The sequence below is a fragment of the Suncus etruscus genome, chromosome 12 (assembly GCF_024139225.1).
Source record: "Suncus etruscus isolate mSunEtr1 chromosome 12, mSunEtr1.pri.cur, whole genome shotgun sequence".
Lineage (NCBI taxonomy): Eukaryota > Metazoa > Chordata > Mammalia > Eulipotyphla > Soricidae > Suncus > Suncus etruscus.
In genome coordinates this window covers 42,542,502-42,565,668 of record NC_064859.1, presented here as the reverse complement: position 1 = coordinate 42,565,668, position 23,167 = coordinate 42,542,502, and the positions used below count along the sequence as shown (strand labels likewise).

The 23,167-nt window shown below is 37.4% G+C and overlaps 1 protein-coding gene and 1 non-coding gene across 2 annotated transcripts in view; both read left to right on the top strand.

Annotated features, from left to right (window-relative positions):
* The first annotated feature begins 4,120 nt into the window (after positions 1-4,120).
* Positions 4,121-4,255, top strand: LOC126025386 (small nucleolar RNA SNORA42/SNORA80 family). Its single transcript, XR_007501393.1, has one exon. It is a non-coding gene; the product is annotated as a small nucleolar RNA SNORA42/SNORA80 family (small nucleolar RNA).
* Positions 4,256-6,929: 2,674 nt separating this feature from the next.
* The window catches only part of GCFC2 (GC-rich sequence DNA-binding factor 2), a 34,871-nt gene continuing 18,633 nt past the window's right edge, over positions 6,930-23,167 (top strand). The window contains exons 1-10 of the mRNA XM_049784856.1: positions 6,930-7,203; positions 9,270-9,389; positions 11,012-11,236; positions 12,417-12,511; positions 13,413-13,528; positions 15,037-15,223; positions 16,687-16,810; positions 17,523-17,604; positions 18,242-18,354; positions 19,174-19,373. Of these exons, the coding sequence (XP_049640813.1) occupies positions 6,930-7,203; positions 9,270-9,389; positions 11,012-11,236; positions 12,417-12,511; positions 13,413-13,528; positions 15,037-15,223; positions 16,687-16,810; positions 17,523-17,604; positions 18,242-18,354; positions 19,174-19,373 (1,536 nt within the window). The remainder of the gene's footprint in view (positions 7,204-9,269; positions 9,390-11,011; positions 11,237-12,416; positions 12,512-13,412; positions 13,529-15,036; positions 15,224-16,686; positions 16,811-17,522; positions 17,605-18,241; positions 18,355-19,173; positions 19,374-23,167) is intronic.

The window sequence follows — 23,167 nt, the reverse complement described above, 5'->3', positions numbered from 1 at the left end:
TTCTCATGCAGGTTGCTGCATCAGGAGTAGATGTGTACCAAAGCCAGTTGGGTGTGTACATATGAATCTACTGACTTATGTGAGAGGAAGGGCCCTACTTAAAGTGATATAGAAATGCACCCTTAAAATATGGCCAGCTTAAGTTTCCCATCTCAGGCTGAGATTCTTTTTGCTAAGATAATCGGGAAGCCCTACAGGCCCCACCATTGTTCCATCTGCCCACCTCATAGTTCCTAGAGCTGTCTTAGGCATCCTTGCCTTGCCAAGTTGATCCAGACAGACACCCATTCTATGCATTTGCCATCCACATTCCTAGAATTGACCACACAACTCTCTTCTCTTCCTGGAACAGGCTAAAAATATTTCACTATCTTTATTTGACTTAGAATATTTTGTAGTTGGTCTAAATTGCTATACATATTTTTATCTTTTTTATGTGATTGGTTTAGAATATTTTCTATACAGTTTACTCTTTCCCCAAAATTGAATGCATGTTTACTGCTGGTCCCTTACAAGGGCTAACTATCTATAGAAAGAAGACAGGCGCAAGTGGTAAGGCATCTGCCTTGTCCGCGCTAGCCTAGGATGGACCGCGATTTGATCCCCCAGCATCCCATATAGTTCCCAAGCCAGGAGCAATTTCTGAGTGCATAGCCAGGCGTAACTTCTGAGCATCACTGAGTGTAGCCCAAAATCCAAAAAACAAACAAAAAAAAAGATGACCAATAACAGATGAATGGATCATGAATGATTTGTGTTTTATATTTATATGTGTATATATACATGCATTCATACATATATAGTGGAATACTCAATATCTATAAAAAATGACGCAATCATGTAATTCCCTGCAACATAAATGGAAGTGGAAGATAGATTAAATGATGTAAACCAGGACTGGAGCAATAGCTCAGTGGGAGGGTATTTGTCTTGCATGTGGCCTACCCAGGACAAACCTTGGTTCCATCCCCAGAATCCCATATGGTCCCCTAAGTCTGCCAGGAATGATTTCTGAGTACAGAGCAAGTAACCCCTGAGAACTGCTGGGTGTGGACCTCCCCAAATTAATGAAGTAAACCAGAAGTAGGATGATATCACTTATATGTGATATTTAGAATAACTAGATGAATGCAATGTTTTAAACAGGGTTACATAGATCCCTTGGCCCCAGAGTCTAGCGCATAGAAGGAATAATGTGGAGGGGAGGAAGGAAAAGATATAAGAAAAATATTGGGGGAAGGCCAAAGGAATTTAGGTACACTGATGATATTAAGAAAGGACAGAGCTAAATATACAAACCAGAGTCAAGAACACTAAAATCATGAAACCTAACTCTCTCTCTCTCTCTCTCTCTCTCTCTCTCTCTCTCTCTCTCTCTCTCACACACACACACACACACACACACACACACACATACACACACACACACGCACGCACGCACGCACACACACACACACAACCTGTATTTGTAGTATTTGTTTGGTAAGTTAACTCTGCCTCTATTTTTTTTGGTTGACCAAAGTTTAGCTTATTTGTCAATTAGAATAATTACTGTGCAAAGCACATCCTCTGTTTGCTGATAGCATAATCTTAAATGTAGAAAATTGTCAGCCACACACACAAAGTTTAGAACTAATAAAAGATTTCAGCAAAATTAAGCAATATAAATATGTTTTATCTCTAACTACTAAAATGAGTAATCCAAAAGGGAAATTAAAAATGATCTTATGCATAATAGCGTAAGAGTACTTAAGAATAAAGTTAAACAAAGAAGTGAAATATTTATGTCTTGCAAACAACCAAGAATTCATGAAAGTAAAAATTAAAGAGACACAAATAAAGATATATCTTGTATATGTATTGAAATACTAAATATTATTACTGTGTTCATATTTACCAAACAATCTGAAGAGTTAGTAAAACCCTAAGAATATTCTTTAGAATGAGCAATATTTAAAAACAATAAACAAATCAAAAATGTCAGTGGGGTTGTGGAGAAATGGAGCTATCTCACACAGCTAGAAAAGAAGATGGTGCAGTCATTATTATGGAAAATAATATGGAGGTTTCTCAAATTTACAAATAGAACTATTGCATGATTAGCAATACCAGTTTGGGGCTTTATAAAAAGGAAATTCCCTCTCTAATGTCCCCAATATTTACTATGCCTATGCAGGAAAAAAAAACCAGCACAAAATAATCTTTTTTTATTTATTTATCTATTTATTTAATTTTTTGATTTCTTTGTTTGAGTTTGGATCATGAAGTTGTCTCTAATTTTTTTTCTTTTTCCTTTTTGCGCTCTGTTATTTCTTCATTTCAGGACCGTGGTTATTATGTGGTGCTTGTCTTTATTGCTGTAGAGCTCACCGGATTTTTTTTTTTTTATGTGAGATCTCCTTTTGTATGGTTGTGATGTTTCACTTCCTTTTTCCCTTTTCTCTCTCAAACTGAGGTTGAGAGCCTCTAAAAGCACTCAGCCCATTTTCGGCTTATTTGATTTTTACCCTATTTTATTGCTCTTCTTTTCTTCAAACAAAACCACATAACTTGAACTATCTAGTACTGCCTTTCAAAATGAAGGGGAAAGAGTGGAGGGTATCAAAACCAAACAGTTGTATGATCACTAAGTAGTAAGCTAGACACAGAGGGGGCCACTTATACTAGCAGCCCGGGGTCAGGGTGGGGGATATGGGATGCAAAATGGGAATGGGGGTTGAGGAAGGACAACTTTGGTTATGGGAATTTCCCTGACACATTGTTAATAAGTACCTAAAATATTACTGTGAAAGATATGTAAGCCACTTTGGTCAAAATAAAAATCATATTAAAAAAATCATCTATCAGGGGTATTCAGTTTAACATTGATGCTATTGCTATAATTTATTAAACCACATTCAACTATGAAAAAAAAAGTTGGAATCAGAATCTCAAGGAGTTATCTGCATTCCCATATTTCTTGTAGCATTACTAACAATATCCAAAATGTAAAAAGATTTTGATTTTTTTTCTTTGTTTTTTCTTTGGGAGGGAGGGGGCACACCTAGCAGGGCTTAGGGATTACCCCAGCTCTGCACTGAGAAATTACTCCTGGGGGGACCATATGAGATGCCAGTGATCAAACCTGTATCTGCTACATACAAGGAGGCAAACGCCCTAACCTCTGTGCTATTACTCTGGCCCCCAATTTGTTGTTGTTTGGGTCACATCAGCAATATTCAGTATTTACTTCTGGCTCTGAAATCGAGAATGGGCTTATGTATGGGATGCTGGGGATTGAATCTTCATCAATAGTGTGCAAGGCAAACTCCTACCCACTGTATTATAGCTACTGCCTCTAACAAGGTGGATATGTTCTAAATATACATTAGCTAATGACAGCAATACAGAAAATCTGGTGTGTAAGTTACATCTGCATTAAAAGGAGAAACCTAGGATTGTTGCTGCTCAGTGGCAGTGTCTGTTTTGCTAGCATGAGGACACGGTTTATCCCCAACACAACCACCCTTCCTCAATGCCAAGTGCAAACCAAGCAGCACCACCATTAGGGTTTCCTGGCACCACAATGGAAATGTGTACAAATGTGCCACCCCAGCACAGTACAACTAAAGCAAGTGTGCCACTACAGCCAAGTATAGGAGTACAGGAACCAGGGGGTAGGAGCAATGCACAAAGAGTAGGGCGTTTGCCTTGCACGTGGCCAACCAAGGTTCATTCCCCGGCATTCCATCTGGTTGGTTCCCCAAGCCTTCCAGGAGTGATTTCTGAGCTCAGAGCCATGATCAACCTCTGAGCACCACTGGGTGTGGTCCAAAAACAACAACATGGGCCTGGAGAGATAGCACAGCAGTGTTTGCCTTGCAAGCAGCCGATTCAGGACCAAAGGTGGTTGGTTCGAATCCCGGTGTCCCATATGGTCCCCCGTGCCTGCCAGGAGCTATTTCTGAGCAGACAGCCAGGAGTTACCCCTGAGCATCGCTGTGTGTGGCCCAAAAACCAAAAAAAAAAAAAAAAAAAAAAAAAAAAAACACCACCACCACCAACAATAACAAAGAACCAGTTCAAGAGTGTGGGAAGCTTATGGCCTTCCAAACTGTATCTTCTGAAGATATTTGAAATAGTTTGGCTTAAAAATTATATGTATCAGTCCATCCCCTGGGCCTCTCATAGTGTCCCATGCCATAGCAAGATGTGGCCCTGAATCATTGCCTGGCTCTACAAGTGGGCTTTGTGTACTGAAGCGGGTCACACAGTGAAAAAAATTATATGTATATATCTATTACTAATAGGAAGAGTAAATTTGTTTTAAAAAAAGTTTATATGATAAGAAAGCCCTTCCCAGAGATCTGCACAATTCCTCTGTAAGTAGCACATTTTTCACTAGAGGGAGCTCTGAGCTCAGCAATCAGTGTCAAGAACTGCTGAAAAGAAAGTTCTTGCACTTGAAGGGAAAAGCATTCTTTTCAGCAATTGGGAATTCTTTTAGATACAAAATTTCTATGATCATTAAAGTCTGTTGTTTAAAACTACATTTTTAAAAAAGATGCAAAGTCCCCTAAAAGTCAATTAGCTTAATAAACTATTATAATAATATATAATATGTTATATAATATAATAATTGGACATATGATGTTGGACAAAGAGAAGGTAAGTCTTCTTGCCTTCTTGGGAGATTAATTCTTTTTATTATTAGGAAGAGAAAATAATGTAAGGTAGTAATGATTATGAATACTCAGAAAACCAATTTTTTTATCAAATATGGAATTCTTTCTTTCATTTTGTTTTGTTGTTTTTGTTTTTGTTTTGAGAGGAGGTGACTCCCAGCTATACTCAAGCCTTACTCCTGGCTCTGAACTCAAGAATCAAGTGCTTGGGGAGTTGGAGGGGAGGGGTGGCACTCGCCCCCAACCGACTGAATATTGTTGGCCATGTGCCAGGCAAGTGCCTTCCTCTTCCACTCTCTTTATGCTCTACTCAGGACTTACTCCTATCTCTGCAGTGCTTGGGAGTCATATGGGATACCAGTGATCAAACGTGAGTCAGCTTTTAAAAGGATTTCTCATGGGCTGTCCTTGTAGAAATAATGACACTTGGGCTCTTTACATGCCTACTAAATTAGCATCCACATTTTCACATGATTCCCAAGAAATGGAGAACATCCCACTTGAGAAATACTGGTCTAGGGTCTGGCATCGCTTGGACTAATAGGACACATGATAAATGCCAGGTGAATTATGTAATGCACGACTATGCTGCTGCATACAATGCATAAAAGTACAGATTCCCCTCCAATCACAATCATGAGCATCTTCCTCATTCTCACCGTTTCTACAGGAATCTATTGTGTGACTGCACAGTAATTGTTCCACAGAGTCGGTAAGACATCCTCCTCCCCGGAGCAGTTGGATTTCATTGTTAATTTTAGTTTTAAAGGTCAGTGGACAGCTGAATTTGATCTTTCAATTTTGTTTATCTTGACACCAAAACATTGGGTATGGTCCACAAGTGTACACCTAAAGGGGGTAGGTAGTGACTGCTGACTGGCACCAGTCTGCAGAAGGATGTTTAGAGACCACTGTACTATTATATTCAGGAAAAATAAATAATTCTGCCTCTCCCAGAATATAGATGAAAACAAAAAGCCAAGTTGACATAGAATAGCATGATTATGGGGATTAGATGGGTTTTGAGAAAGAAAATGTGGAGTCTGACATAGCACTTCAAATACTAATCCTGTGAAGTTTTAAGAAAGTTCCTTTGCTCTCTGGAGCAAATTGCCTTGTTTTGACCATGAGCCCCACTCAAACAAGAGTTACTGAATGTTTAATTGTCCCAATGGATTTGGTTAGCCATTCATAGGTTTTACCAAAAGGATGAATCCATCTGCCTCCACAGTCAAGGCCTCATTTAGCCTGACTTTTTTTGATCTTTGTTTTCCTTGTGTGGGTCAAATCGGGTTCTGTGGAAGCCTCGCCACCTTGGAAACAAGCATTTGATATTTTTTGCTTATTTTTATATATTTTACTGTTTTATTTTAGAGAACTGATCACTATCACCATACAAGCTCTAGGTTTGGGAGAGTGTGGTCTTTTCTTCCTTTTTTAGAGAGTAAAGGGGTGACAATTGTTTCTTTCTTTTTTCTTTTTTTATTCTGCCCCCTTTTTCTTTTTTTTTTTTATAGTGGTCAACGTGAATTACGATTATTTCACAGAAACACTTAAAGCACATAGTGACAATGGGGGCATTACCCATACCTAATGCTGTCTTTCCTCCACTCCTGTTCCCAGCATTCATCCCATATCTCCCTCCTTTACCCCCCTCCCCATAATGCTAGTGTAACTGTTCCCCAGTTGTACCGCTTGTTGTCAAGACAATTGTTTCAATTATATTTGGGGGGATAAGGGAGGCTCATAAAGGATGAGCGAGGTATGGGCGAAGCTCAGAGATTTGCAGAGCATCATAAATTTTAGGGTAGGGGAGGGTATTCCTGGATATGCTTATGGGATGCTGGGGATTGAACCCAGGACGACCCGTGCAAAGAAAATGCCCTATCTGAGGGCCCTATGGCCCATTTTATTTCTTGATTGGAAGAATTTTAATTCTTAATTTTAATCCTTGATTAAGAATTTTAATTGATTTGAAGAGCTTGACTCTCTAGAAAGCTAGACAGAGGACCACTTCTAGTCTGGAACACAGTGCCTGATTTCTAAAGAGATAGCGTGCCCAGGAGAGTTTGTATATCGAGTTTGTGTGTCGAGTTCAGTGAGATTCAGATTGGGAATTTAAGGAGACCGCGCCTAGCACCAGCACACAAAACTCAACACGCATGCGCAGAGCAGGTCGCGCGCATGCGGACTCGAGCGGGAGACGGACCCCGCCTTCAGTAGACCACGGGCGCGCTCGGTGCGAGACGCCCTTCTAGTTCGGCCATGGCTCACAGGCCGAAAAGGACTTTCCGGCAGCGCCGAGCTGACTCTAGCGATAGCGACGACGCTCAGGAGCCGTGTGAGGAAGTCGGAACACCGGGACAGCAGGCAACTCCGGGCCAAGAGGAGAAAGAGCCGCCATCTTCAGGACAGCGGGCGGAAGTGACTGAAAGAACTCTGAAGCCTCGCGCTCGGCGCATGCGCGGGCGAGTCTGGGCGAGCTCCCGGCGCGCCGGAGGAACCGCGCCACAAGCGGACGTCTGCGCAGGCGCCGCAGGTGACTCGGGCGGGCTGGGGCGTGGGCGGGGCTGTGGGCGGGGCCCGAGTCCTATTAACTGAGCCCTGGATGGCTCGGCCCTGCGACTGTAGGGTATCTGACCCTCAAAGACACAAAGTCTAATTTTGGGACTTTTTTAATTGAGATTCTGTGATTGTTTTTACAATGTTACTATGGTTTTTTTGTGCACATAAAGTTTTCTAGGCCTTTTAAAACGTGCCCAGTTGTTTTCCTAAAAAAAAAAAAAACACTGAATATTTGTATGCTAGAAGAATAAGCAAGACGAGCTTTGGAAATTTTCCCTTCGCTTGATTGGGAACTAGCTTTTTATTTCCTCCCATCAGCTCTTGGGTAAAACGGGGAGATAAAGTGTCACCATAACTGAACAGACTGATGGCACTGTTTCTCCGAAGGCATTAAAGAACTGTTCTTTAAACTTATTTTAGTTATATATGTTTATGTTTTATAACTATATATATTTTTAACACTCCAAAATTGTACTTTCATGAGTTAAATAACTTTCATATTAAGTTATTAACTTTCATAAGTTAATCTTATTTAACTTATTTTTTTGTTGTTTTTTAATTGGACTCTTCAATACAGGAATCTAATAACTTAGAAGTGTTGTTTACAGGCAAGGTGCTCCAGTTTGAATTGGACACAGAACTTGCCATAATGGGAAAGAATCTCAGTTTCCCAATTGGGTACTTTAGGCTGAAAGTTCCATTTCTTCACCTACTGATTTTGTACCACGTGGATATGTAATTTGTTGATCTCTATCAATAAATATAGTATCTGAATGTCTTCATCTGTAATAGTGTTTACATTATAACATAAATGTAATGTAAACATTTATAAATGTAGTCCATGAAATAAAATTTGTAAAAAAAAAAAAAAAAGAGAGAGAGAGATTTAAGGCCAGATAGTAGTGGATAGGGTAAATGCCTTGTACTCAGCTGACCTGGGTGTGATCCCCAGACCTTTTTGGGAATAATTCCTGAGCATAGAACCAGGAGTCACCCGTAAGCACTACCAGGTGTGGCCCAAAAGCCAAAAAGATTTCAATTGTGTTAGTTATAGTAAGTATACTTTAACTTTTTAACTGACTCTCATTACTTTTTTTTCTAGATAGCCCCACACTTTTTGTCTTTTCCAGCTGTTATCTTCCTATTACAGTAAAATTATTTGGGAAATATTTTACTTGATAAGTGTAACAGGGTAATCCTGTGTACATTTATTAGACATTGTGTACATTGGTTTCAGAAAGTATAGTTGGAAGTCTGTATGTCTCCTTAAAAGAATTATTTTTAAAAACTAATTGAAGTAACATGAGTTTCATAATCACAAGCATTTCAGGTGTGTCTCATCTTAAAATTTTGCCTGCCAATACATTAAGTTGACCACTAAATGTTTGGTGACGTCTTTCTCTGTACAATTGATCTCTTTTACTCAGTTTCCTCTTCTCTTTTGGAAACCACTAAAGAGGCCTTATGGTGTAAAATAGCATTTTACAGTTGTAGGGCATGTGGCCCCTGTAGATCCCCAAGTTATTTCAATGAGGTCACAGGTGAAATCATTTAATTGAGGGACAGTCCAGCATGGGACTAGGATGCCATGCTCCGAAGGGAATCATGGTCAGTAAATGTTGACAAACACTGGTTAAATCAGCTTCACAGTCTGGTTGTTAAGAGGTGCTCCAAGGGCCAGTGAAACAGTTGGGAGGTGGAAGATAGCAGTTGGGTGCCAGTGAAGTGGGTACCACTGGAGGAAACTTCTGTTTATTTACTGATGAAAGGCAGATTTCATCAGTTACTGATTTTTTTTTTCCTAAAACAGGTGTTGTAAGTCACATAACTTGGGAAATTTTTACTCTAAAATGTTACTTTTGTTTTATTTAGTTCATTAGTTTATGTATTATATATGAATGAAATTATCTGATATGTCAACATTAAGTAGGGGGAAAACTAGAACATTCTATTGGACATTTGTCAGGTGTTTGAATTTCACTTATTGATTTCAGTATCTTTACTCTTTCTTTTTATATCCAAAAAACATCCTATTATAAGCCAGAACAGTTGATAATTCAACAGATGATGAGAATGAAACTTCTTCTGAACAGAAGGATGATCAGAGTTCCTCTAATGAAACCTCTAGCTCTCAGGAAGAAAAGGAATTGGCAACAGTAGGTTCGTACATTTTATAATTTTTGTTAGTAACTTTATTTCTGAAGGGATTACTGAAAATCTTATCTGAATGTTTAACATTGGGAAAGATGAATCTAATTCAAGGGTCAGCAGATTAGCATCCATTGGCCAATGCTAGCTCACCATCAGTTGGTGGGAATAAGGATTTATGAAAACACAGCCAGTCATGTTTGTACTGTGGCTCAGTGGTAAAGTGAATTCTTTGGGACCAGGATTATATCCCAGACATTATTGTTATGTATTGTCTGTGGCCACTTTTCCACTACAGGGCAGCACTAAGTTGTGGCAGTTGTTTTTTTTTTAGCCCACACAATCAAAAAATACTGGCTTTTAACTTTATTTTGTGTGTGTGTGTGTGTGTGTGTGTGTCTGTGCCTTTGTCTGTCTGTCTGTGCATATATAGAGCCATATCCAGTGGTGTTAAGGATTTTTACCTGGTGGTGCCATATTGGATGCTGGGGCTCCAACCCACAAGACGATTGCTTTAGTCCCTGGCTTTGTACTTTGGCTCCAGGGTTTATAACTCTGCACATTCCCTTCTCAGTCATATGACACCTAAGACTCTTCCAAGATAATTGAAATAAAATACAAAGCTCTACTAAAGAAAGAAATTATATTGAATAGTCACAACATGGCTAGTGTGTTCAGTAGTGCTAGAAAAAATATCTATTTAGGGCCAGAGTGATAGCACAGTGATAGGGTGTTTGCTTGGCTAACCCATAACAGACCTGCGTTTGATCCCCGGTGTCTCATATGGTCACCCAAACCAAGAGCCATTTCTGAGTGTAACTCCTGAGTGTCACCAGGTGTGGTCCAAAATCTGTTTAGGACAGTGTACAGCAGTGGTCCTCAAACTGTGCCCCGCGGCCACATATTGTATTTGTTCTTATTTTGTTTCTTCACTTCAAAATAAAATATATGCATTGTGCATAGGAATTTGTTCATAGTTTTTGTTTTCACTATAGTCTGGCCATCCAACGGTCTGAGAAAAAGTGAACTGACCCCCTGTTTAAAAAGTTTGAAGACCCCTGTAAAGTGTTGGCAACACTGCCCACCTAAGGAGACAAGACAGTATTTACAAATCTGTGGCATGATACTTTTTTTTGACATGCCCAGCAATGCTCAGAGATTACTCCTGGCTCTGTGCTCAGGGATCACTTTGACTGTCCTCAGGGAATCATATATATGGTGCCAGGTTTTTAATCCAGACCTGTGGCTGGAGGGATAATTTTAATTATTATGTTATCACAGTGTCTTCAGTATTGTTGGCATGTAGTTCCCTGAAGGGAAGAAATTCTCATTGTGTTGGAGAGTACCAGACTGTTAAGTATAAAAAAGAATTATTCTTCAAAGACCTCTCTAAGAAACACTAATTGAAAGTTGGAAACTTGTAAGAAAACTGTTGAAAGGGATTAGACCAGCTGGAGAAGAAAAATTTGAGAGGAATGTTGTCTATTAATTTTTCTCCATTGATAATAGATCTTGAGCCACTCACACTCATATCAAAATAGTAAAGGTTATAGAAAAAAAGTGCTTTTTAAATATAAGAAATACTAAATTTTGATGCTGTTCAGTTTTCATCTTCCTCTTTTTTTTTCTTTCAGTCAATATTCCTGATGCAGCTTTTATTCAGGAAGCCCGGAGAAAACGTGAATTAGCCAGGACCCAAGAAGACTATATTTCTTTAGATGCAAAGCATACATCCACTGTTTATGGGAAGAAGAAAAACAGTGATGAAGATCCTGAGAGTGAGCCTGATGACCATGAAAGAAGAATACCATTTGCCCCAAAGCCTCAAACACTGAGACAAAGAATGGCTGAAGAAACAAGTACATATTTAATTTACTTGCAGTAGAATCAAATTAAGGCAGGGCCTGCAGGGAGTGTTGGGTTTAGCTGACCCTGGTTTGATCCCTGGTAGCACCTAATATTCTCTGAGCACATACCTAAGCACAGACTAAGCCTTGAGCACAGCCAGATGTGGTCCCAAAAAAACAAACAAAGGATTATAATGTTATGAGGTCTCTAAAACTAAAAGTTACCACGGTCAGTTTTTAATGAAAATTAATTGGGTCAGTTACATGTCATCTAAAAGGCATGTTTGTATCAAAATGCTATCAGACGGAATGTATCAGAGGGTATGTTTACTGTTATCACATTTTCCCCTTAATATTTTTATTTATTTTCATTTCATTTCATTTCATACCTAGCAATGCTCAGGAGTTATTCCTGCTTTTGCGCTCAGGGATCACTCCTGGTAGAGTTTAGGGGACTATATTGTATGCAGATATGAAACCACATTCAGCTGTGTACAAAGCAACTGCCCTGTCCACTAAAATATCTCTATGGACCTCCCCCATCTTCTTGATAAGTTAAATAAGTGTATAGTGTTTCAAAATTATACAAGTTGAAATGGACAACTTTCATATCACCTTTAAAAAGATATTTTTAATATGGAAGCATCTGCAGAGATTTTGTGTCATAAACACTAGTAAACACTTTCCTCTACCTCTGGTTTCAAAGAGGTATTTTCATTTTTTCTCATTTATAAATAATTTATGTTATGTCAGAATTTTGTCATTTCAATTATTTTTCCAAAATTAGATTTCTGCCTTTTTATAGCCTAGAAATAATTCAGATATTCTTGTGTGGCATTAAGCTCTCTGACATGGAAAAACTAGCATGTTTCCAAATGACCTGTGTGAGACTCTAGTGTTTGAAGTAGATTACTTTTGTGCTCAGAGTGCAGGTTCTGGAGTCAGATTGTTACATTCCCAACTTACTTCAGTTTGGTCCTCTGATTGTTTAACCTGCTGACAGCTGCATTCCCTCATTTCTAAAATGAAAATCTTAGCTTTGCTTTTTTCCCAGAATTAATTGTGAAGAATGGATATAAATGTATAGTACAGTTAAACTAGCACACTAGAAAGCTCTCCATAAATTGGAGATGTTGCTGTTAGGATGAAAGAATAGCCTATATGTGAACGTTTCTCACCCCTTCCTTGGCAGCTCAAAATAAAGAATCAAGTGAAGAAAGTCAGGATGATGAAAATCAAGATATTTGGGAACAGCAGCAAATGAAGAAAGCAGTGAAAATCACGGAGGTAATAGATTCTTGAAGCCCTATAGCTTTCTTGCTTTATGATTGTATAACTTTTATCTGTCACCTTTTTGTTTTTGCTTTATTTTGTTTTGGGTCACATCCATGATGCTCAGGTTACTTCTGGCTTTGCACTCAAGAATCACTTCTGGCAGTGTTCAAGGGACCATATGGGATGCAAAAGATCAAACCTATATTGGTCACATGCAAGGCAAACACCCTCACTGCTGTACTGTCTTTCCATTATAGTCTCCTTTCTGATTTGACTCCCTTTTCTGTGCCTCTACTCCATTGGTGTCTTACAAGGAGAACTCTTATTCCTGGACTTCGAGCCCTGCTGAATTATTTGGGATCATTTTATTTTGAAATATTTCTGTTAATAGAACCACAAAGACCCTTTGGCTAATGAAGTCATGTTTATGGTTCTGGGACATAGGCTTCCCTTTCTGGAGACCACCATTCAATTCACTACACAGTTTTTATATGTTCTTCTACTCACTATCACAGCTTCTGCACAATAAAACTCCTTGAAAGAACCATATAATTTTTATAATAAACTCCTTGAAAAATCTATATAAGAAAGTCCTTGAAAGGACCATATAATTTTTATCTCTAATTTCATAATCTGCATATTAATTAGTGCTTAAATATGATGTTTAAACAGATTATTAATTGAGAGATTTTAAAACTCTAATTGAAAAATACTGTAGTTGGGACCAAAAGTTCTTGATTTGGGTTCTGTGTATGAGATCAAGATTGATTAATCTATTGTTGTTGTTGTTATTGTTGTTACATCTCACATTCCTAATATTGTGGATACTTAAAAAACCATGGTATTTTCAGTATCCTTTTATACTATCAATATCTCTAAGATAAATGAATGTTTATTTTCATGCTATTTATAGGGTCGAGACATAGATCTGTCCTACAATAGTAGTAAACCTCAGATGAAGAAATTTGATACTTCCATTTCATTTCCACCAGTAAATTTAGAAATCATAAAGAAACAAATAAATACAAGGTAAGTCATGTTCATTTTATCTTACATTAACCCTAGTTGTTTACTACTTAAGTCAATAGTATACATAATTCTCTCTATATCTGTTATATTTATTATTATATAGAGAAAGACTTCAACAAATTGAAAGTCACAGATACCCAGTCCTTTACCCCTTACCAAAGCCTGCACCTTAGAAGTAGAGGCTCTAAAGTCTTTTGAGACCTACCCAAGAGATCAGAATAGGCCAGTCAAGATTTTCCACATGGAAATATAGGTAAGAAAAAGGATTTCATTGCATCAACTCATCCCGAAAGCATAACTTTTGGTTGATGGAGAAGGAAAATAACAACCACTTTTTTCATTGCTCAGCAAAGCAAAGATTAGGAAATGTCTACACACAGCACCACAACTTTCAGTAATCTGCCGGGAGTTTAACCTTCTCAGAGTTTTGATAGGACTATCATGTCTTAGGTAGCCATTTAGGCAGAGAACCCAGGAAAACTCAGTAGCTGGTTGCTAAGCTAGAAAACCTAACAAAATCTCTGTTAAACCTCAGAAGAAGCTAAACACTACAGCATCTTCAAAACTGAATTCATAAATCTCTAATTGAGGAACCCAGAGAAGCTATATCTGTGTAAGAGGTGTGAGAGCACACACTCTTACCTACTCTGCAATCCAGAAAGTTCCTAATACTGTGAATCCAAGAGGCTAAGGGAATTAGAGAGCAAACTAATACAAATACAAAATTAAAACCAGAGAAAAAGGGAGTAAAATTAAAATTTTAATTAAAAAATAAGAGAGTAGGCAGCTCATTTAGATAGGGGGTGTGTGGTGTTTGGTGGGGGAGAGGGAGATGGGGGAGAGAGGAGGGGGAGAAGGACGAGAGAGAAAGAGGGGGAGAGAAGAGGGGGAGAGGGACTGGGACTATTCCTGGTTGTGCTCACGAGTGACCCCTGCTGGTGCTCACAGGATCACATGTAGTAGGACAGGTTCGAACAGGTCAACTGTATGCAGGACAAAGCTTTACCTCTGGTGTGATCTCTCTGGCCCTCAAATACTTGTTATCATATAAAGGGATGGATGTTGGGACACTATCTGACTGAAACCCAACTATCAACAACTTTTTAACACTGAATCTCATGGTGATTTAATTTAAAAACAAAACAAACTTGTTATCAAAGAAAAACAACAATCTGGCCTAGCAGTGACTGTATAGACGCCTTTTCAAATATACAATCACTGTTCTAGAAAGTTGCCTAATTATTAACCTGATTAATCCCTACAGTTCTCTCCTTACCTTTCAATAAATGAACACCTCTAAATCTCTAGGGTCTTTTCCTTTCTTTTTTTTTTTGAAACTGCTTTCATTGTGATAGCTCTACTTGGTTCAGCAGGGTAAAAAGCCCAGGTTTCTATAATGATCAGTTCCCTTAGTAATCCTTGTAGTCACTTCAAAAACATCTTAAATTGGTACTCACTAGAGTAGAATTGAGTTGGACAACACAGTTTTTATTATTTTATTGATGCAGATTAACACAAATACAGGATACTCACCGCTCACACCTGAGAGAATATGAAAAATATATAGAAGACCTCAAGAGCTCAAAGAATGCTATCAAGAACCTAGAGACTTCATCAAACCAAGCTCTAAATTTTAAATTCTACAAAAGCATGAAAATTTATGTGGAAAATTTAATTGACTGTCTTAATGAAAAGGTACAGAATTATATATATTCCTTTTTCTCCATACAAAACTCTTGGCATGCAATTTTTTTGAAAATCTAAATGCCATAACTCAATACATGACTTCAATTTTCCTTTATATATTTGGTAATACATTTGTGTTCCTAAATATTTCCTTAACATTGGCCAGTTAGGAATCTTTTATCTTATTATCTTTTATAAATAGCATAAAATTTTATAACTTAAATTAATTGGGGAGAGAGGAAGAGGAAAGAGTCTGGTGAATTTGGGTGGGTGGAGTTATTGACACTTTCTAATAGTGATTGTATCCATAGCATTTCACAAACTAGAATCTTGTGTCACTCTTTCTATGTGAGGTGTCAGGGACTGGATCCACCTTTCTTGTGTGGAAAACTGTGCTTGCCCACTAATCTCATCTTGACCCTTTAACCACTATTCTTGTAAACTGATTTTACCACATAACTTTATTATTTTTTTCCTTAACTCAAAATTTATTATTTAAAAAAAAGAGTTTAGCAGAAATTCCCTAGAAAGTGAATTGCTAGAGTGCAAATAATCACTAAGTAGTTTAAATCTTGCCAAATTATCCTATAGAGAGATTGGGCCAGTTTTATTTTATTCATTTGCTGTACTACCCCACTTCCTCCCCAATTCATTTGATTAGCAATTCTTGATTTTTTAATTAACTTACTTATATTATGGTGTTAGGAAAATACTCTGCTGCTGAGCTAAAACCATATTGCTTAATATTTCTAGCTTTTATCTTAATAATAGATTAAACAAATAAATATTTTGCTTTCTGGTTTGCCTTTTCTTTTCTGTTTTCATTATTCTTTTGGCACTGAATGTGTGTCTTGAAACTTTTATATAATGAGATTTAGGAGTTTTTTCTTTTTATACATACATTTTACGTTGAAAACCAACTCCCATTTAACAAATATACACTACTTCCCAGATGTTTTTATTTACATTTAAGTTTGCTAAGCAGTTAGATGCTTTCTTACTCTGCTATTTAAAGTTAACTACTGTTTTGTGTTTTTTTTGGCTTTGGGGCTACACCGAGCAGTTCTCAGATTCACCCAGCTGTGCTCAAAACATGCTTTACAAGAGATCAAACTTAGGGCCCTCATATTTAGCAGCCTTTCGGGCCATCTCTTCTTCCCATAGTATACTGCCTTAACCTGTAAAAATAGTGGCAGCCTTCCTTTTCTTTTTTGTCAAGGAAAAATCACTCCTCCTATCCTCCTACCCATGTTCCTTGCTCCAGTCTATTTGTTTTCATTATTATTCTGTATATTAATTTATGCCTGTATCTAGTCCAATAAGCTTTTATTGTTATTTTTATTAAGATACCATAGTATTTAATACGCTTATATGAGAATTGAGCATATGCCTATGCTTATAACTGTTGCTTTTAATCAGACATTATTGATATACCACAAAGTTTTATTCATATACATATATGTATTTTTTAGATTATCAGCATCCAAGAAGTAGAGTCATCCATGCGCGCACTTCTGTTAAAACAAGCTCTAATCTTTACAAAACGCAGACAAGATGAATTGAAATATGAATCAGCATATTTACAACAGTTATCACGTTAGTGTTTTTCATGATCAATTATGATTATTATGCTAAAATGTCAGCTAGTTGTATTTTTTAGATGTCTTGTACACATTTTTCCACTACTTTTCATCTCCCCCATTATTTAAGCCTCAGATATTCAGAACTAGCACTTCAGTGTCAGAAGTATAATACTAAAACATAAATTATAGGGGCTGGTGCCATAGTACAGGGGGTAGTGTTTGCCTTGCACATGGCCAACTTGGATTCAGTCTCCGGCACCTCATGTAATCCCTTGAACCTGCCAGTTTTAATTCCTGAAAGCTGAGCCAGGGGTAACCACTGAGCATCATCAGGTATGGCCCAAAAGAACAGGAAAAGAATTAGTTATCATTTTATCATTTGAGACTAAATACATGATTGTTAAATTAAATTTTAAATGGATTAAATTATTGATTGGTTAAAACTGATTCAAAAGAATATGGAAGAAAGAGACTTCATTATGAACTTTTGTTACTCTTTTCAAGTGTTGAATAATAATCATCAGCCAAGGTACATTTTCCCAAACTAACAAACTCAGTGCTTGTTAATATAATGTGATGGAGACTTAATGTAATTTTGTTTCATGATTAAGTACCAATTTAGTTATAGCTCATTTGTATTTATACATATATATTTAAAGTATAAGTTTTGCTTTCAAAGGGTTTCATTGTATGAATTATTAATATGAAATCAATTTTATTAACAGGCAACGCTGAAGCATCAACAAATGGAAATTTGACTATAGATGAAAAAACTCAGTTGATACTGAAAGAGATTGAATCCCGAAGGTATTCAATAAAGAGGACTTAAAGCAGCATTGCACAAATACTTTAAATATAAATGTTCGCATTATCATATGTACAATTATATTTAAATAGTGGAGATAGTCTATTATAATTAATGTAATTAATCATAGCTAATGTTTCATTTTGTGAACATTTGAAATCATATATTAGTTAAGACCCCTAAGTTTACTAATGTCTTAGGTCAGTCAAAATGAATGAGCAAAGGGACATTTATCTAGAAGGAAATTGTGTATAACTAGAAGTTAATTATAATCATCTTATCTCTCTTCGAAAATGAATTAGCTATGGAATGTCTTATTAGATAAGAGGGGGAATGAATCAAGGACTAGTAGGGTGCTTGTTTTATCACGTGGCTAATCCTCTGTGATCCTCTGAGCACTGCCAGGCATGGTCTTCATCACAGAGCCAATAGAAAAATCCCCTGGGTATTCTGGTGTGGCCCACAAACCATAAAAAAAAGAGGGAGGGAGGAACATCCATTCAAATAACATTAAAATGTGATATAAAATTGTGTTCTGATAGGATGTATTTTTAGATGTTTTTCATTCTTTTATTTTTGTTTCAAAGTATTTGCTTTTAGCAGGTGCTGGTTTTAAATTTGTTTTGTCACAAAATACAGGGCCCAAAGAAGACAAGCTAGGGCAGTGTCTGGGAAGTGCGAGCATCTGGAAGGCGCATCCAGTGATGAGGAATTGTCTTTGGCAGACATGGCTGATCTTGAAAAAAGCCAAGGTTACTACCTTCTTACTGCTGGGTCTTGATCTCTCATATTAAAATAGTGGGAAATCATTACCGTTACTGTTTTTAAATTCATAAGAATAGTGGGAAATTTTTAAATAACAAAAGATCATATATTCTACCTCTAAGTGAGAAAAAATTGAGGGAAAGACTGAGTATTTCTCTACCTTTATAGTTTTTTCCCTCAGGCCTTTTCTTCTATTACAATTTATATTTGTTTCATTTCTGAACTGTATATATACTTTCCATATTGTTTTTCATTTAAAACACTTGAATTTAGTTACCATTTTAGCATTATGAAAAGGCAAATGATATATAGCTGAAGCTTTTTTGTTTTTTGCAGTACAGGCCTCATACATTCAAACCTTCTTTCTGCCACCAAGCCAGATTCCCAGTCCCTGAAATATATATGGTTAAAAATATATGAACAAAATTACTTACAGTCAAAGAAAATATATATTCTGTGTAATCTTAGGTATATTATTTTCCTTTCTAAATCTGATATTGTTTGGTTGGTTTTCATCAATAAAAAGTAGAGTAGTAACAGTTAAATTAGATTCTATGATCATTACATTTTAGCAAGGACTTAATGGATTTTATAAGTGGTTTAAATTAAAAAATTAAAATTAATGATAAATTAAAGTTTTGGTGCATTTGATTATATTACCATACATGACTTCATAGAAAGTAAGCTTCAAGTTCAAAACAAAGCATACTCTAATGATTAGAGATACATGCCTTATATGCAGAAGAACTGGCCTCTGGCAAGACACACACAATTTTATAATACACGGTGATTTATTTTATTTGCAGGTGATATTTTACAGGAGTGTAAGAAAATTTTTGAAGATGTGAATGATGATTTTTGTAATGTTCAGAATATTTTGTTGAAATTTCAGCAATGGCGAGAAAAGTTTCCTGATTCTTATTATGAAGCTTATATTGGTTTATGCATACCAAAGCTTTTAAATCCCCTAATACGAGTCCAGCTGATCAACTGGAATCCTCTTAAGGTAAATAAAATTAATAAGTGAACAAAAAAGTCTTGATCCTATTGGGCACTAAATTACTTTGTTCAATCAATTTAGCTGTAAAATACTTCACCTTAGGGTCAGAGAGACAGTTTAACAGGTAAGGTGCTTGTTTTGAATGCAGACAACTTGGGGGGTTCAGTCCCCAGCACTATGAACGCTGTAAGGAGTGATCCCTGAGTGCAAACCCAGAAATAAACCCTAAGCACAGCAGGGTGTTTCCAAAAATCAACTGAATAAATAATAAAATATTTCACCTTTAGAGCTGAAGTTCATACTTATTGTCTTGTAGTAATTGTCTACATTTCTCTTTTCTTGATTCTCTATTTTTAAAGCTTGGTGGTATGAAACATCAATAAAAGGCAACTTTGTTTTCACTTCCTCTGTTATCATAGATGAATTTAAGATCACTCAAAATAATAAAAGAAGGGGCCGGAGAGATAGCACAGCAGTAGGGCATTTGCCTTGCACTCGGCCAACCCAGGACAGATAGTGATTCAAATTCCGCCATCTCATATTGTCCCCCCGTGCCTGCCAGGAGCAATTTCTGAGCACAGAGCCAGACGTAACCCCTGAGCACCACTGGGTGTGACCCATATATATATATTGGATCCTAAGATTTTTACTATCTGTATGGGAAAAACGGGCAAAAATACCTAGTTCAAAGACCCTAGAAATTAAAGATAACATACTGGATTATGAAATATTTGACTTGATTACGAGATAGGAGAGAAATTTAAATAATATGAACAGTATATAGGGTTTAAGTAGAAGAAATAAGGGAATCATAATTCAATGTGCTGCTTGGGGTAAAGAATATATAGATCTTAAATTTAGGGATGAAATTTTTTTTTTCAAACTTGAACTTTCATATCTTTATTTTAAGAGCATATACATTTTAGCTGAATCCAAAGCAAACTCCAAACTTTTTTAATACTTTCCTTAATGTTTAATGTACATTATTGAAGGAAAACTTCTCAGTCATTGTGACGTAACGCAAAATAAAAACCTAGATATCAATAGAATTTGCTGATGAAGAAGAAGAAGAAGGAGGAGGAGGAGGAGGAGGAGAAGGAAAAGAAGGACGAGGAGGAGGAAGAAGAGGAGGAGAAGGAGGAGGAGGAGAAGAAGAAGGAGGAGGAGAAGGAGAAGAAGAAGAAGGAGGAGAAGGAGGAAGAAGAAGAAGAAGGTGGAGGAGGAGGAGGAAAAGTAAAAAGAAATGCTAATAGGACAGCAATAGAAATTACACTAGATTATATTTATTATTTACAGCTTCAACTCTTTTAAGTTCACAGGATAATATTCTTTTAAAGAAAGCAACTTTTGGGGCTGGAGAGATAGCATGGAGGTAAGGCTTTTGCCTTTCATGCAGAAGGTCATTGGTTCTAATCCCAGCGTCCCATATGGTCCCCCGTGTCTGCCAGGAGCAATTTCTGAGCATGGAGCCAGGAATAACCCCTGAACACTGCTGGTTGTGACCCAAAAACCACAACAACAAAAAAAGGAAAAGAAAGCAACTTTTCTCATCTACTAACAGTAAGAGACCAGAGAAAACTTGTGCTGAGATGCTGAAGAAGACTTTATAGACAGGGGTTGACAGCAGGTGGGGTTGGTCCCTGGATTCAGCAATATAAGCATCACCTAGGATTTCTTAAGCCTTGTAGGCACTAACAAAGTCTTGTTTAATAATCTCTCCAAGAGACCGTGATACTTCAAATTGGAAATCTTTATATTAGAGTTCGGTGGAAATTGAAGTAGAAACATCTTACAATAGTTATGTTTAAGAAATTTAGCTTAGGGCCCGGAGAGATAGCACAGCGGTGTTTGCCTTGCAAGCAAGCCGATCCAGGACCAAAGGTGGTTGGTTCGAATCTTGAATCCCGGTGTCCCATATGGTCCCCCGTGCCTGCCAGGAGCTATTTCTTTTTTTTTTTTTTTTATTTTCTATTTCTTTTTTTAATAATAATTTTTTTTTTATTTAAACACCTTGATTACATACATGATTGTGTTTGGGTTTCAGTCATGTAAAGAACGCCACCCAGGGGCCGGAGAGATAGCATGGAGGTAAGGCGTTTGCCTCTCATGCAGGAGGTCATCGGTTCGAATCCTGGCGTCCCATATATGGTCCTCCCGTGCCTGCCAGGAGCAATTTCTGAGCCTGGAGCCAGGAATAACCCCTGAGCACTGCCGGGTGTGACCCAAAAACCACAAAAAAAAAAAAAAAAAAAAAAAAAAAAAAAGAACGCCACCCATCACCAGTGCAACATTCCCACCACCAATGTCCCAAGTCTCCCTCCTCCCCACCTAACCCCTGCCTGTACTCTAAACAGGCTCTCCATTTCCCTCATACATTCTCATTATTAGGAAAGTTCAGAATGTACTTATTTCTCTAGTTAAACTCATCACTCTTTGTGGTGAGCTTCCTGTGGTGAGCTGGAACTTCCAGCTCTTTTCTCTTTTGTGTCTAAAAATTATTATTGCAAGAATGTCTTTCATTTTTCTTAAAACCCATACATGAGTGAAACCATTCTGTGTTTTTCTCTCTCTCTCTCTGGCTTATTTCACTCAGCATAATAGATTCCGTGTACATCCATGTATAGGAAAATTTCATGACTTCATCTCTCCTGACAGCTGCATAATATTCCATTGTGTATATGTACCACAGTTTCTTTAGCCATTCATCTGTTGAAGGGCATCTTGGTTGTTTCCAGAGTCTTGCTATGGTAAATAGTGCTGCAATGAATATGGGTGTAAGGAAGGGGTTTTTGTACTGTATTTTTGTGTTCTTAGGGTATATTCCTAGGAGTGGTATAGCTGGATCATATGGGAGCTCGATTTCCAGTTTTTGGAGGAATCTCCATATCGCTTTCCATAAAGGTTGAACTAGACGGCATTCCCACCAGCAGTGGGATAAGAGTTCCTTTCTCTCCACATCCCCGCCAACACTGTTTATTCTCATTCTTTGTGATGTGTGCCATTCTCTGTGGTGTGAGGTGGTATCTCATCGTTGTTTTGATTTGCATCTCCCTGATGATTAGTGATGTGGAGCACTTTTTCATGTGTCTTTTGGCCATTTGTATTTCTTTTTTGTCGAAGTGTCTGTTAATTTCTTCTCCCCATTTTTTGATGGGATTAGATGTTTTTTTCTTGTAAAGTTCTGTCAGTGCCTTGTATATTTTGGAGATTAGCCCCTTATCTGATGGGTATTGGGTGAATAGTTTCTCCCACTCAGTGGGTGGCTCTTGTATCCTGGGCACTATTTCCTTTGAGGTGCAGAAGCTTCTCAGCTTAATATATTCCCATCTGTTAATCTCTGCTTTCACTTGCTTGGAGAGTGCAGTTTCCTCCTTGAAGATGCCTGTAATGTCCTGGAGTGTCTTGCCTATGTGCTGTTCTATATATCTTATGGTTTTGGGGCTGATATCGAGGTCTTTAATTCATTTGGATTTTACCTTCGTACATGATGATAGCTGGGGGTCTAAGTTCAATTTTTTGCAAGCAGCTATCCAATTGTGCCAACACCACTTGTTGAAGAGGCTTTCCCTGCTCCATTTAGGGTTTCCTGCTCCTTTATCAAAAATTAGTTGATTGTATGTCTGGGGAAAATTTTCTGAGTATTCAAGCCTATTCCACTGATCTGAGGGCCTGTCCTTATTCCAATACCATGCTGTTTTGATAACTATTGCTTTGTAGTACAGTTTAAAGTTGGGGAAAGTAATTCCTCCCATATTCTTTTTCCCAATGATTGCTTTGGCTATTCGAGGGTGTTTACTGTT